A 16,392-nucleotide genomic window follows, 5' to 3' on the forward strand; every position below is an offset into this window, starting at 1 on the left:
TGTTGTAATATCTTCTGAGGCTAGACTTTATCCAGCATAGCCAAGGTCAGCACTTGGAGCTCAATTCTCATTTTAGAAGTTTCTTACAGGTGGCAAAAGGTACCATCAGCCAAAAACAGTATCAAAATGATCCCCTTCCTTCTAAGAACTCATGCAGGTGACAGGGACATAGCGTTACTTTTCCCAGCTTTCTGACAGGGAGATTTATTTGGGGTGAGGTCAGGTAGCCTTATGCAGATCCCGTTTTGGGAGCACTGGGAGCAGCGTCACCCTGCCCACTTTGGGAAGCAGCAAGGCCAGGAGATGATATAGACGCAGCACGTTCCTCACTTCCCTGGGTTACAGGCGCCATCTCTTGGCAATTGCTGAAACTTGAGCTGTTTTACTTCAGACAGACAGCCCACCTTGTGATGTTACTGCCTCCTTCCACAGTGACGATATCCGAACAGTCAGAAAGAGCAAAACCATCTCAGTGGATGCTTGACACATGATTTTGATTTTCCTGCCTAACTGTTTAGAACATTAACTCCCACAGCCAAAGCTGGGACCTTTACCTCCTGTCTGTGAGCTGCCCCCTTTGGAACTGGGCATACCACAATGGAAAAATAAAGAAAGCAAGGTTTTGGTGCTCCCCAGGGCAAGGGTGTTTTTTAAAATATGTTTATTGTGGCTGCAGCAACGTATCAGTAAGGGGGCTGCAAGCTGGTCCAGACAACAGCAGCATTTTGCATCCTCCAGCTGGACCCCTCACCTTGTTTTTCACTGTCTCACACCTAGACCAGCATGCAGGAGCCCTGCTTGCAAGTACTTGCTAGCTCTGCGGTCACCTGCAAGAGGGGAGAAAGAACTGAAGTTTGGCAAACACAGGGCAGGTATAGTCTCATGCACAATGTTGGGTGATGGGAGATGCCTTACCTGTGCAACACAATAGAGTGGCGGTGAGTTCGCTGGGCAGCATGTAGAGGCAAAATCAGCTCTCTGGTCTGTCAGCTGTGTCAGCAGCTCGGGGCTAGCATCTGGCCTGGTCTGCCTGATGCTGTCCCTCAGCCTGCAATTTGGGGCCAGACAGGAGAATGTGTCAGTGTGTGGGGTGAGCTTTTACAAGGACCCTGGTGCATTTAACCTCCAAACCATAGTGCACTGCCAAAATTTGATGACATGGTCTGCAGGGAAAACTTTCCTGATGCCATGGGAGAAGTTAAGCTCATACAGACAGATTTCAGGTGCAAAAGCGTGGCTAAATTAAGCATGCATTTCTGGGAGCACCACCAGAGGGTGAGGAGCCTTTACCTCTTCTTGAAGTCAAGGAAATTCAGCTCATTGTACTGTCCACAGAACTGGTTGGCCCTTTCGAGGAAGGCAGGCAGCTCTGCTCCCATTTGCTGTCGCTGTGTGGCATAAGAGAGGGGTATTTCTATAACCAGGACCATACATACATAGGTTTTGGGGGGTTGCGGGAGCTGGAGAGGGAGGCGGTGGACAATGTCAAGGAAGTTTATGTTGTGTGAAGTAACAGGCATTCCTCCCAGCTACCTTGCTGTCAAGGCAGGTTGAAGCATCCTTAGCAGAGCAGCACTCCCTGATGACATTTTCAGAGGCATCGTACAGCTTACCAAGGAAGACGTCAGGGACATTGGTGTACCTCCGTGCCAACTCAAACAAGTACCTGCAGCATGACAGGAAAAACAAGTTAAAATTTAGCACTGGCTGATCCCATCAAAGCTGCCAGTTCTTGGATGCAGCAACAATGTAGAGCCTGCACTTCCAAACCCTTCTCCTAATAGCATGTGGATTTCTTTAGGCTACTGACAAAAATTCAAGTAATAATTATATATAATTATATAATTACAATATATATATATAATAAATATGTATGTGACAAAGAGAAGGAGTAAGGAAACTAGTTGCAGTGGGTACTGGAGTACAGACCTTCCGATGTGGAGGGCCCCATTATCATCACACAATTGCTTGTTGGTTGGCTTCTGCAGCTCAGGCAGTTTGGGGGCCACAGCTGGTTGCAAGGCAGAGATGCAGAAGTAGTTTTGTATGATGTTTTTTCCTGCACAGCAGTCAGAAAACCTTTTGTCTTTGGCTGACAGTGTGGTGCAGATCTTTGTGGTGTGCTCCGACAACTGCAGAGGGAGGAGGAGAGGAAATATGTAGCTTGGTTACTGCTCGGGGAGCCTCCCAGAACTAAGGTGGCTCAGGACAGTCCTACCTTCTGCTGAATGCAATTTTCAGCCACTGAGTCACAGCACTGGGAGAACACTTCAGCTGCATCCTCTGCCAGAGGGGAAAGGTCCTCAAATGAAGCACTTGGTATCTTTTGGGCAAGCATGGTCAGGTAGCTGGGCAGACACAAAGCATACAGGGAACTGAAGAATTTCAGACCATCTATTCCACAAACTTAAGTAAAGACCATAAGCATGTCTAGTATTTTTGTATCTGTACTTTTGCCTTTCCCCACACACCACGCATGCCACCCACGATTGTAGCAACCGAGCACTCCCATACAGACCAACCAGCCTTATTCCATTGGAGGTAACCTCCATCTTTCCTGGAATATATCTTGGTGAAAACCAGAAAGGAACTACCATCTAAAATAGGAAAGCACTCCCCATCTACCCTGAAGAGCAGAAAACACCTTATTCCCCTTTTTACCTGAACTTCATTTTGTCCTTCCCATATCCTGTTAAGCGGGAGCAAGCTCTGTTTGACATCAAAGTGAGTAGAGAAAGAGTTTTTCTTTGTAGTTTCTGCAAAAAGAATACGTAGCAGTAGAGTGGATGGTAGAGTGGAGATATCCATCAGGAAAAATGGATAACTCTTCCCAGGCAAGATAAAGAATACTGTACTTGCCAAGTTGCTGCTTGGCTATACTGTGAGCAGCCCTGTAATTCAGGTCTTCTTTTACTATTAGCTACAAAAGGCAAAAACAATTCTTCTCATACTGAGTTTTGAAGCTAATCAGAGTTTCATGAAAATTGTCCCACCATCATCTGGGTGAATGTCCCACCAACTTCATGTGTATCTAGAAATTCAGTGTGGTGACCAGTAATTTAACTTGAAAATCCCCAGTAACTTAACTTGAAAATCCTTGAGAACAAAAGTAGAAGAAAACCTGGAAATAACCAGCAGCTTCGGGCTGCTTGGCTGAAGATGAGTGGGGCCAGGGCTAAGCCACCCTTGGCTATGGGCATTTGTGGGGTAAATGAACAAAAGGGAAAAGCAGGTTGTGGGGGGCAGACTCACCTCCTTCAAGAAGCAGACAGTGGGCGATGGTGATATGCAGCAAGTGGAGACCATGGAAAGGAAGTTCTTGGTGGAGCCCAAGAGCACGGGCAATGGCGCCTGGCTGTAGCTACTGACGTACTCATGCAGGAACCTGTGTCAGAGGCAACCCTCAGACATTCCAGGACCATGTGCTCAGTTGCAGATGTGTTGTATGGGAATATCATAGCGATACTGGGGATGTCAGTCCTGCAGGTACCTTCCTGTGCTGCTGGCTTAATGTATCAATCCATCAACCCACCGGATACCCCCTCTCTAATCACTTGCATGGCTACCTCCATTTCTCATTCATTTTGCATAATCCTGTCCTTGGGGCTTGCACAAATCCAGAATACACCAACATTTTGTTTGGATGCACTTGCAGCCCCAGAAAGGGGTTGGCCAAGGCCCAAGACAGTTGCTTCTGCTTTGGACAATGGTGCAGGGACAAGATGGGGAGAGATATGTGTAGTACTCTGAGCTACAAGGATTATCACCTCCCGGCCCCTATAGATAGCTACAGCAATTAATACGGTGTTTTTATGATCAAAGCACTTTTGTGAAGAGACATGGCTACTCCTGGCAGAGAGCCTGGTGGCCCTAAGTGACAGAGGTGCACACCTTCTTACTCCATCTCAGAAAGAAAAGGATAGGCTTTAAGATAAACATCAAGAATCCTTCCAGATTGCTTTCTAATTTTCAGCTGTTTTCCACTCTTTGGCCAGCTTGTGTGCTCCCTGGCTTGGCATCACAGCAAGACCATGCCCTTTTTCCAGCCCAGCTCAACCTGCTGGCCCTTACCTGTCAGCAAAATCCTTCGGATCCTTCTTGAACGCCTGGCAGATTTCCTCATTGGAAAGCTCAACATAGTGGGGCAGCTGGCGTGGTGGGTGCTCTAGGGCAGCCAGGCACAGCTTCTGCTCCAGGCCTTGGTGGAGACAGCAGGCGGCTATCCCCGGATGGGCAGGGAAAGGCGAGTCAGGGCTGCAGGACTTGGCTGACAAGGCTGAAGACTGTGGGAAGGGAAGACGCTGCTTGCCAAGGGCTGGAGAACACTCCCCTGAATCAAATGCATCTACAATCTTAGGGACCAAGGTCTGGTTGTTGTCAACATACCCCAGCATCATAGCAGGATGGGTCAACACCATCGGCACAGCAGGTCTCTGCCAGTGAGACAATCTCATGCACGAGGTGGCTGATCTCCTTGAAGGTGGCATTAGAGAATTTCCTGCTGTTCATGATGAGGGTCCTGGGAACAACAAAGACAAAAGGATGAACTCACTGCGTTTCCTAATTACCTACACCAACATCAGCCTCAGAAAACACTAACAAAACCACCTGGAAAGCATCAGTGCTAGTCCTTCAAGAACCAGCAGCACACTCTGAAAAAGCATTGCCAGGCTGGAGGTGGCAGGTCTTTGCCTGGAGGAGGCCTTAGGCACATTAACTCTTCATTATTTGACCACATAGCTGTCTTGTGAAGTTCAACTACAGAGGAAGCCTTTCTCCAGTAGACAGGCCCATTAAGAGCTACAGGAGCCCTCAATTGCAGGGAATAAATAAATGAGCAAATCTGTCTGTTTCCAAGCTACTGTTTAATTCTGAGGAGATCTCTGAACTTAGTTTCTTAGAAGGGTAAATATTGTAGGAGGTACCTACATGGTTCGGAAGTCATCTTTCCCCATGGTCTTGAACTCTTGGCAGACTTTGTCCCGAACATATGGTCTACCTGTAGACAAGGAAAAAGGAGGACGTGGGATCAGTTCACCAATTCTGCTTAAGTGGATGCCTCCTTCCCAGTGACCTTTCTTAATGCAGAAAAAAAACTAAACAGTACTGCTCAGCTCCATTGAATCTACTGTAGAAAATAGCTCATGTCTTTCTCTTATAAAGGAAAAATAATTATTAAATACTTTACGATGAGGAATGTAATGGTGTTACTCTTTCTCCCATAAGTTCACCCAGGGAGGTTTTTACCATGTCTACATTTTATTCTCGCTTCTCATTTCTTTACTAAATGGTCGTATATAAGAACGTAAATCTTGCTCTATTCCTTGCTTAAGTGTTGTCTTCTCTTATGCAACAGCTTCTCCCCTCCTGTCAGACCTACAATGTACTAGGCAGCAGCTCTGGTATCCTGACTGCACTGCTGCAGTTTGCATCCAGAGAAAGGGGGAGATGGAAAAATCCTCCCTAAAGTTGGGAGAGATGAAGAAAAAGGACACTTGTCCCTTGCCCACTCTGTCTGGGTGAAACAGGCAGTGTTGGCTTTTATCTGGAGTTGTGGAGGTCAGAAGCAGGTGGCAGCAAACATCCCCAGATACTCTTGCATTCCTTGGAAACAGTATTGACTTTTTGCTGCAAAAGGCATCATTTAGACTTTGATACCAGCAGGGTAAACACTGATACCCTGCTGGCCTCTCTACTGCAACTTTAACATGATTCTCGTAGAGGCTTTTGGAACAGAAAGATCTCCTTTGTTCTCCCAAGGGTTCCAGTCATAGCTGCATTCTCCTGTCTGTATCTCTCATGCTGCTGCAAATCTCTCTGTTTTTGCAGTGTCAGCCCCTGCCTCCACCACTGTGGTGCAGGGTCATTTTACCCAAACCATGGGGTAAATCATATATCAGCCAAAGGGTAAACTGTTTCAGAAGGAGGAAAGAAAAAAACAAAAAAAAGTAATTTTGCAAGGTTGCAATGGGAAAAGAAAAAGGATACATTTTTTAAAGAAGGTAAACTTGAGGATCCAGCATGAAATCAGAGGCCGTTTTGGGGAGGATTTATCTACTGGCAACCAAGCAAAGCTCTAGAAACAGAAAAGCAAGACAGAGATAGGTGGCTAAACAGCTACAAATCCTGGCAACTCTGCAGAGAAGACTGCATCTCTGAAGCAGAGAGAGATGAAGAGGAGCAGTCAATACTCTTTTGTATTGGTTTAGAATTTTGTTGCTGTTGTTACTGGGGAGGCGGTCTCTGAAAGGAGAAGAAACTGAGAGGCTATCCTAAAGTGAATATGAGCCTGTCCTGCTCTGGATGTGAGCATCTTGAATTCCTCTTCATTTCCATAATCCAGCAGTGAAAACATGTCTTGGCACGATTTTGGGGCAGATCTATGCTTCCTTACATTTTTTAGCAGAGAGCACAAACTAGGTGTTCAATTTACTTGGCTCCATACAGAAAAAGAACTGGGGATGGTAAACCTCATTTTTGAATTTCTTTATAAGCTCAAAATCATTAATACATTAATATGTACAGTATCATAGACCCTACTTAGTATGGGGCAGTAAATCCATTCCAGCCACAGCAGTACAAGGATTTTGAGAGTAAGCATTCTTACCTCGATGTTCGGCATGAGTTACTACAAAAAGCAGGAGCAGGAAGGTAACAACCGCCTTCATGGTGTGGTGGAGCCACAGCAGAGCGTGGTCACAACTACTGCTTTTCCTCTCCGTGCAAAAAAAGCATCAGTGGGAAACCCAGCCCAGAATTTATATGGAGCTCCTGTGTGTCACTGGATGAATGATTAATCCTGGCTGCAGAGCAGGGGGCGAGCATCCTTGGCCCAGCGCACCAGCACATCCAATTCGGGACTGATTTTAATAATTAACTCAGGGATAACAGTAACACATTGCTATAGGACCCCATATAGGATTTTCTTGCCCTACATCAGTGCAGAAGAAGACGTGGAGGGAAATTGTCCCTCGTACCCTACAAGCATTTAAGGATCATGCAATAAGTCTCCTTGTGAGGACAGAGGTGGCTCTTCCGGAGATTAGTGATTGGTGGGTGTCAGCCTTGGGAAGACAAATGGCTTGCACCTATGGCTGGAAAATGCAGCAAAATGCAAAGTGTTTTTCCCTGCAAGATGTCCCATGGGAGCAAATACGCCAGCTGACACATTATGTAGGATGGTGACAGCCTTTTCAGATGTGCAGAACAATAACATAACAAAATGTGATACTCAAAAGCCTAGATATTCAAAAGGATTAGTGACCTTTAGAGAGCTGAGGAGTGTCCAATTACCATTTATCTATAGAAGACACCTGGATAATAGGCTATTTTGGTATAAACACTGATAGTCTGTCTATTCTTTGACTATGCTATAATGCTGAATTACCACCTACTCTCTCAGTTCTCAAGAAAAAAAAACACGGAAATCTGCTAAAAATAGCTTTAGAATAATTGCTCATGAACCCCTGCTGACGAGGGGTGCTTCACAGCTTACCCTCTGGTGCTAAGCAGGGAAAAAGTGGACAACAGCTGAGCTCTACCTCAGACCAGCCCCAGACCAGCAAGATGAATATTCATCTGCCCACAAAAAGCCATAAATGAATCTGACAAGAAGCAACAATCACGTACACCACCTGGTGAAGGGGCATTTCAAGGGCTCTATAGCTCTACTTCACTCATTTGGAGACCGTGTATGGAGCTGAAGCAAGTTGGGAAATTACCCAGAGACTTTCCTAACTCATCTACACTCTAGCGAGTCTATTTAACAACATTTTTTTGGTAATTTATTTGCTTAGAAATCTGCTTTTGAGAAGGAAATTGATTGGAAATGCTGCATGAAACACTGGATGAGGCATTGCTATAAGCTATTTGGTGGCACACTGAGGCAAACCTTCTCATTTTGCTTCCTTAGGGACAGTCTGAGTAGTGGAAACCAACAGCTACCCCACTGTATCACTACCACTTTACAATCAGCCAGATTGTGGCTGTGAGGGTGCACATCAGAAGGTACAAAAGTAGAGGCTGACATGGCACACTATAAGACAGCCCAGAAGCCCAAGTGTGGCCACCGCCAGGGGAGTGAAAATCCAACTGCTTCAAGGTACATGGCAAAAGGCAGACAAAAAAAAAAAAAAAAAAAAAAAAAAAAGAGGCGGCTAGGTAAAAGCATGGTAAGTAAGCAAAAGCTGTGTGGAGGAGAAAGATCTGGGGGTGCTGGTACAAACTCATCTGACCATGAGCCAGCAGGGTGTCCAGGTAGCCACGAAGGCCAACGGCATCCTGGTTTGTACCAGAAATTATGTAGTCAACATAACCAGGAAGGTAATCATCCCCCTAAATTCAGCTCTGCAGAGGCTCAAGTACCATGTTGTTTTGGGCCCCTCACTACAAGAAAGACATTGAGGTCCTGGAATGGGTTCAGAAAAGGGCAGTGAAGCTGTGAAGGGTTTGGGGCACAAGTCTTATGGGGAGTGGCTGAGGGAACTGGGATTGTTCAGTCCAGAGAAGAGGAGGCTCAGGAGAGACCTTATGGCTCTCAACAACTGCCTGAAAGGAGGTTGTGTTGAGGTGAAAGTTGGCTTCTTCTCCCAGGTAACATAAATAGGATAAGAGATAAAGGCTTTAAGTTGTGCCACGGGAGGTTCAGGTTGGCTATTAGGAAGAATTTCTTCTCTAAAGGAGTAGTAATGCATTGAAACAGACTGCCAAGGGAGGTGATGGAGTCACCATTCCAGGAGGCATTTAAGTAAAGGGTAGATGTAGCATCTAGGGACATAAGCTTAGTGGGCAGTACTGGTGGTAGGGGGATGGTTGGACTAGAAGATCTTAGAAGTCTTTTCCAACTTCAATGATTCCATGACATTTACCAACAGAGAAACAGTGGCAGTAAGGTCATTGTGGTAACAAGGGGAGCTCACAATGCTGAGTCCTGCAGGTCAAAAACATGCGCTGCAGAATTCCCCAAGAAAGAAGTCAGACCAGTAATTTGGCTCCTAGCACACTGGCAGATTTCCTGGACAAGATGTCATGTCTCAGTGTTCCCTCCACTAAAAAAAAACAGGGCCACCCACAGGGTGTGAGCCTGCCAATGAAGTCCTGAAAGCATCCTTGTCTTGTCTCACTGCTGGAATGGTGCTGGTGGAAAAGGGCTGTGAGGTGACAGGGAGATGGGCAAAGGCAGGGTATATGGTAGAGTTGAGTATGGGAGCTGGGGTGCATAGAGCTCCGCCAAAGCTGCCCAGGAAGCAAGAAAAAAAACAAGGAAGGTGATGCTGAGCACCAGCACCATGCAGGATGAAGCACTTAGGAGGTGTCCATCCACCCCTGTGCATGGGCATGTGGCAGTGGCTCATCCCAAAGATACTTCTCCATCACCAAGCATAAGGAAAGGCATGATCATGGTCTGAGTACCAATGGGGGGAATAGGAAGGTCTCAGGTGGCTGATCTGGTGCTTGGAATGCTGAGGGAGATGCTGCCAGTATCTCTGTCCTTGTGAGCTCATAGGCAGGATTCCTCCCCCCCCCGATCACCAGGGTGACAGGGTCTCTGCTATGTGCTCAAAGGAACTTCTCCCCAGCGTCTTTCCAGACCATCAGACACATGAGTGTCTAGGGAGCTGGGGGGTTGAGTGGATACAAGGATGGTGAGGGCCCAGCGGGGGCACAGCAGACAGCACAAGGGGCACCCCAGAGGCCAGGGCAGAGTGCCCCCTAGTCGCCAGAACAAGAAGAATCGAAGGTTTTCCAACACGCCACTGGACAAGAAAAAAGGTGACAGTGAATGAGTTTATTATATTGGCCTGTGTAATTGTAATTAAAATTAGCTACATGCTTAATGCTCTCCACTGAGTTGCCTTAGCAGGGTATACACGTGTCTGTGTCACCTACTACTACTGGAAAAAGAGATGAACGCCACTGACTGCCTTTCTACCACCATGCTCCGCTGGGAAAAACAAAGCCAATCCTCACAGCACCATGAGAACAGGACCAGTCGCAACACCAAGATCAGCATCACCTGCAGCCCCTCACCTGTCCACTCAGCCTCAGCAAAGACCTCCCAATAAACTCCCTAAGATGCAGCCAGAATGTGATTTGATGCGGGGCGTGAGATACGGGATATGGGATATTGGATGTGACCACAGCAATGTGCAGCCACAAAAAAGGTTCCCCAGCCAAACCACTCACTCTATGCCATATCTCAATCACAGATGGAGTCCAGAGAGCAAAAATCCTCATTTTCAGATTAAATCCCCTTTCTCCTCACATGGAGACATTAAAGGAGGCATTATGACTGACAGCTATTATTTTAACTCCAGCATTTCACAATGGATTTGTATAAAACAATAGATATAAAATGTACATGAAGAAAAATAATCACATATATTAAGCAAAAACTTTGGTATTCATTAAATCACTCCTGATATTATTAAAAGGTTTCTAAAAAAATCAGCCTTTACCCACAATGTTCTCCCAGGAGATGTTTTGGCTCCCTTCATCCCCACTATATTGCTTCATTTATTTTGTACAGCAGCCATTACCTGAACTGCATAGTTGTTGTTTTTTTCCTCATTTCCAGCGTGCATCCAATCCTCTCAAACTAGATCAGCCAGTACTTCTTTAGTTTGTATTTACTCATCACGAGATAAATGTGAGCAGGCTCACTGACATGAGATCTATTTCTTATCTGCTCTTTGACTACTTTAAGCCATTGCTACACTGCTCACACTTAAAGACTATCTGAAGGAAACCCCTGCCATTTCCCTGAACTTTGATTTCTGCAGTTATCCGTGAATCACCTGGAGCTGCACCTGTATTTATGCCAGAACATGAAGGGCGGGGATAACGCAGAGATGAAGCATGGCTCCCCAGTGTCCCGTGGTTTGGGGCAGACATCAGCCTTGACTCAACAGCCACAGGGCAGCCCTCTCACAGCAACACTACCCCAGCCTCTGCTTTTCCATTTGGTCATTGAAACAAATAAATAGAAACTATGAAGGAAAAAAAAAAAAGCAGACATGCCTTTTCAAGCCTTTCCTTCCTACATTCCTCTCTCCACTTTCTCCTTGCCTTTCCCCTGCTTTCTCCTCATCCTCTCCCTTTCATCTTGTGCCTTTCCATTTCCCCTTACCTGACCCTTTTCTCCTTTTCCTCTTTCCTGCTTACCTTTTTCATTCCTTTCCTTTCTCCTTTTTTTCCTTCCTTTTCAAGAGCACCACTACAAGCACCCAGCCAAACCTTGCATCTTTCCTGAGTTCCCTCAGGTCTTTTTGTGTAACCTCTCCTGTATAACCTGCTGCTCAGCAGGTGTCTTCCCAAAAGGTCTCTCTAATCATTTATTCTGAAATAGCAAGGAAGGAGAAAAATAAAGCACATGCATCTCAAAAAACAGACACATCTCACTGTCCTGTGAGGGGCACCAAACAAGCTGTACAGATGAAAAAAACTTTTTTTTTTTTTTTTTTGACTTACACTTAGAAGCATCCAGGACTTACCTGCATCTCTCATGTAGTCTCCCATAGCCAAAATCCAGTTTTCGAGTCTATCCAATGCAGTGTCACAGCAAGGCAATGAAGTTAAATGCTGAAACTCTCGAGTTTCTGGGTTCATGCTCTTCTATTCTGAAATAAAAACACACCTTATATCTTAAACATACTTCTGAGCTTGCCTTAACTTCTGAACTCATTTCTGTATGTAACACATATTTAATTTCTTACTCCTCTAAAATAGTATTTATTCCCGCCACACCAGCAAAGTCTTCCTAGCCTTATTTTCCTCAAGCCCTAAGCAACCCATCTGACTGAAAACAAATCACAGCTAGAGAGCTATTGCCACCAGCTGCAGAACGTTACTTTAGCTAATAAAAGTTCCCTTTTAAATTGCCATCTAATAGAAAATGGAGAAAAAGGACAGATACATCATCCAAAGAGAAAGGAGAGCCTCAAGTTTAAAAGCTAGTTATTTGAGGCTCTGAAATACCAACAAGCAATCCTTTTTCAATACTCTTCCCTGCCTGCACTAGTCAGAGCGTAATCACTGATGCCCATCCCCATGCCAGGATAGCTTCTTAAGAGTCAGGCTTTACCAAGAGTTCAGAATTCATTAGGGAGCATCTCTTATTCTCCAAGTGAAAAACTGCCATCTTAAGAATACTTTCTGGCTTCTGCTTCTACAGAAAACCATGGAAAAGATTCTTAATTTCCTAAATCTGCACTTTGCTAGCTCACACCCAACACGTACATTTCCAATATCTTCCCATAGCTAAATATTTTGGGTGTTTCCTAGCATTAATTTGAGATACCAGAACAGAGGAAAATGAGATCTTGTCTCAGCATGTGCTAGCCAGTCTACACAACAGGTAACTCTTTGTAGTTTCCCTCCTTCAAAGAGTGCCCACATTCAGTCTTCCAGCACTATCTCTGTTAATTTATTTTTATTTTAAAGACAACCTTCCTGGATGGGCTTTAACTAATAACAGCTGTTCCAGGTAAACTCTTCTAAATATCCTGGGAAACTTTCAAAGCCATCACCTCCATCAGAAACACTCCATGTTGTGCTGTCCTAAGATCCTGCTGAGTTATTAAAATAATTCATACACTCCTTGGGTTAATAATTCCAGAGTTTCCTTAATCCCTGACATTTCTTATTGATGAGCTTCCAGACCTAAGTGAGAAATCACTGTTGTAACTTAAATCATGGCTTTACACTTAGTATGAAGTCTGTAACCACTTTTATTATTTTATCTGTCAGTGACATCCTAGCCTCTCAGACGCTTCTCACACAGCACATAATGACTGTATACGTGCCTGAGATGCTATGCTGGAGAGGACAGATAACTCCCTCTAATGTGTCTAGCGGCAGACAGAAAGAAGTCCAGCTAACCTTTATTTATATATTAAAAAAAAAAAAAAAAAAAAAAAGAAAGTACTCACCCTGGGCAGGATACCTTTTGGGAATACTTGCTCTAGTACGTAGAGAAGAGAGGATAATTATCTTCACTGGATACCATGTGAATATTCCTACAGCCACATGCCATGCAACAGCAATATCACAATCTGCTTCAGGAGCTGCAAGAACAAAGCCGTGTCTTTAACTGCAGATCTAGGCATACTTCATGCCCTGCATGGCAACTTCCCCTCTTACAACTAAAAGACTTTCTAGTTAGAAGAAGAGACTAGACCACAAGGTAGCCCCCAGTGCATTAGCTCCTTATAAGCCACTCAGAAGAAGAGTAAGCAAACATTCACACCATCACAAGTGAGCAACTCACCTGTGTCACAAATCCGACACCAGCACATCTGAATGTATGCACACACAAAAAAGCAGAGTCTACAGCTGACCAGGGACACTTCTATTTTTTCCTAGCAGAACAGGCTTCTTTTGAATGAGGTATTTCAAATTTCAGGGGAATTATTCCATCAGGCCAGATAGGACACAACAGTCACAAGCCTCATGACATATTTTGAGGCGTATAATGAAAGACAAACACTTGAGTGTGAGACCTATGCTCCTATTTCCACAAAGACTCCGTGGAGACCTTCTTGTGTCTACAGAAGCTGACTGTGTCACTAGCTGCAAGTCAGAATAGCCTAGTGCCCATACTTAAACACTTAAACAGGCTTGGGGTGAATCTGGGATCTGAAAAAAACTGAAGTGTCTTCCTTGCCTGTTTGACCCCACATTTATTACTTTAATTTGTCCCTTCTAATTCCAGCTGTTGACTGCTTTGAGGGACAGTAGGGAAATCAGTTCGGTCTGTGCTCATCAATCACTTTCCCACTGCCATGAAAGAAAAGAAGATTGAACTGACCATATATATCTTACGGCATGAGTAATAAAGACCACTGTGTAAAGGGTGTTGGCAGCATATACACACACACTTCCCACTACTCACCCTCTCTACACACCACTGCAGAGAGGTAGCACAATAAAGAGCAACCTAATTCGGCAGAAAACATACCCCCTTATTTTCTAGTTGTCCTCAGACATCAGAAGGGCTGGGTGCAGCTGATCTTAGATTCTGACTGATGTCCAATCTGGCACTATAACTTCAGCGACATTCACTATTTCAGCACACTGCCCAATTAATCTAATGGCATCAAATGAGCTTGCATGATCACTCTTTAAGAGCTTAGGCCATGCCCAGATTAAGAACTCTTACAGCTAGATTAATGAACAGTGCACTTTATTAAAGTAACAGATCACGGGTTCCTTGGATTATCAGTGATAAAAACACTGTCTGCAAAGCATGAGTTTAACCAAGAATACCAATAATGCAACCAACTACAAATGCATTAAATTATAAGCAACTCTACAGAGCCTTCTAAGTTTCCCAAGGAAGCATATGGTATAACTGACCCTGTGAATCTTACCCAATAGGCATCCAAAAATGGGAAAAGAGAAGCTCAGCCAATCAACTGATCCCAGAAGTCATATGGTTCATATCTGACATTTGATGGTGCATTCCCTGACATTCCGCCTCTTAAATGGAGAATGATAAAATGATTTTATCATTTAATGATAAATGATTATCATTTAAATGTTCAATGATAAAAGTTAAATAATTTTTATACTATTTCTTATTTTTCAGGTGGAGCTTGAGTGTCTCTAGCCGCATACATACCTTTGCTTATGATTTGTGTAAAATTCTCTTGCCTCACTTCTAAAGTTATAGGCTAAAAAATTCAGAGCACAGGCTCAGTGGGGGACAGTTGCACCTTGGAGGCAAGTAACCTCTGCGACAGAGGTGTGTTTTGGTATTATAATGAGCATTTAATGAGTGTATAAGGAGCTAAATTCACTCAGGATGGCATTTTGTCAAGAGATAGCGAACCGTTGGGTAGCAGGTATGCAGTTAATCACTACCATAGTACCCTCATGCTCCCATTCCAGCGATGTTATATTAGAACCTGGCCAGTCTCTACTCTGCTCCATCCTCCATGACATTTCTTCTTAGCATCAGCAAATCATGTTCTCCTGATGTTACCAACACCTAAGGTTACCTAGGGAACTGCTGTGAACCGAATTCCTTGCATACCAGCTGCACTCTGCTATTGAACCCCTGCAAATAGTGCTGTACCTTAATTCTCAATTTCCAGTGAACAACACTGTACCTTCATTTCCATTTATAGCAATTATATCACAAAAGCACAGCTTGATGTTTCTCTCTCATCCTCCACTCTGAAGTATGCTGCCAACTTGTGTCACTTGTGCCTGCAGAATACCAGCAGTGAGGATTGCAGTAGAGATGCGAGAGCTGCTAGGTTTCATTTGCAGATTAAGGTACTCAGCTTAATGGCCTCACCCAGGGCCTCCACAGCCTCCTCCCTTGGCCTCAGTACTGAATTTAAGCTTTGGTAAAGGAGTTGGTTTCCAGCTTCACTGTAGAGAATGCAATGAGTGTTCTTGTTTGTTGCTGTGTTTCTTTCCTGTCTTGAAACGGGCAATGCTGTTGGACTGACTTCAGACCTTGAACTGTGACTATGGATGGTGAGAGCACTGCTTTCTAGCTGTCTTTAACTTTAAGCTTTCCTTTCCTGTATATGTGTGTGTACATATATACTTCCCCCCAACCCCCCACCCCCTTCTTCCCCTACAGACCAACTATGGTGTATTTTATCTCCGTGTGACTTAATTGTAGTATGTCACTGAAGATTTCTTTCCTTATGACAGTTGATACAAATAAAGCCAGAACTTGTCCTTTTCAAAGCACGTCTGATCATTCTCTCTCTTATTCTTAGAAATTCTCAACCTATTTTTGGATAATGAGCTTGTGGCAGTACTCCTCATTTTCCTGATTTCTAGCAACATTTCTATTACCTGCTTCAGCCTAGACTGGTATACTGGAATAAAGGTCTCTTGTTACTTGTCCCCATAGAGTGACACTCCAGTAACCTCCTGAAAGTTAGAACCAGAGCAGGGGCTCTCATCCCAGGTAAGTGAGAGTTCTGGACCTAGTTGTCTCCCTCTGTATGCAAGAGGGAAGGCTGGACTTCTTGGTCTTCCCAACCTCCTTTGGATTCCTGAGGAACAAGGAAGCTCTAATGGTCACAGTGGAATGAGTACTACTACATTGGCTAACAGGGCCCAAGGTTTGCTGCGTTTGGAGGAGTGAGGGGGAGGAAGGAATGCAAAAAGAGATAAGGCAAATGCTGTAATCCTAAATTTAAGTGTCAAGTAGTCTGATAAGAACTGCATAGATTATTTTTTTTCCCTAGGTTCCTGCTTCTGATTTAAAAGCTAACTATGCCTTATCTTTAGAGAGAATTGATCTAATTGCTGGAGCACAGCATGTAGAACAAGGGCCTGAGCATTGCACGCTGTGCTGGGGAACACTCAGCACATTGGAGATTTCTCTAGACTGCTGCCTTCTCAGTTGTAATGACCAGGAATGCA

At 44.5% G+C, this 16,392-nt stretch overlaps 1 protein-coding gene and 1 long non-coding RNA gene across 3 annotated transcripts in view; both read right to left on the reverse strand.

Annotated features, from left to right (window-relative positions):
- Positions 1-644: 644 nt before the first annotated feature.
- On the reverse strand, positions 645-6,739 carry GC (GC vitamin D binding protein). Its single transcript, XM_048942724.1, has 12 exons — positions 6,608-6,739; positions 4,930-4,999; positions 4,387-4,519; positions 4,072-4,283; positions 3,253-3,385; positions 2,662-2,756; positions 2,219-2,348; positions 1,930-2,132; positions 1,534-1,666; positions 1,291-1,388; positions 916-1,048; positions 645-827 (listed from the first exon to the last, which is right to left on the reverse strand). Exons 1-12 carry the CDS (start codon positions 6,666-6,668, stop codon positions 774-776), a joined length of 1,455 nt encoding a protein of 484 aa, XP_048798681.1. The 5' UTR covers positions 6,669-6,739; the 3' UTR covers positions 645-773.
- A 4,774-nt stretch (positions 6,740-11,513) lies between these two features.
- Positions 11,514-16,392, reverse strand: part of LOC125692354 (uncharacterized) — a 56,444-nt gene continuing 51,565 nt past the window's right edge. The window contains exons 8-9 of one of the 2 annotated variants that reach the window (XR_007376598.1): positions 12,930-13,064; positions 11,514-11,613 (exon numbers count right to left, since the gene is read on the reverse strand). This is a non-coding gene — a long non-coding RNA (uncharacterized LOC125692354). Of the gene's footprint in view, positions 11,614-12,929; positions 13,065-14,463; positions 14,479-16,392 lie in introns of those variants that run through there. The other variant, XR_007376599.1, reaches the window with a different exon arrangement.

Source organism: Lagopus muta, chromosome 4 (assembly GCF_023343835.1).
Source record: "Lagopus muta isolate bLagMut1 chromosome 4, bLagMut1 primary, whole genome shotgun sequence".
Classification (NCBI taxonomy): Eukaryota; Metazoa; Chordata; class Aves; order Galliformes; family Phasianidae; genus Lagopus; species Lagopus muta.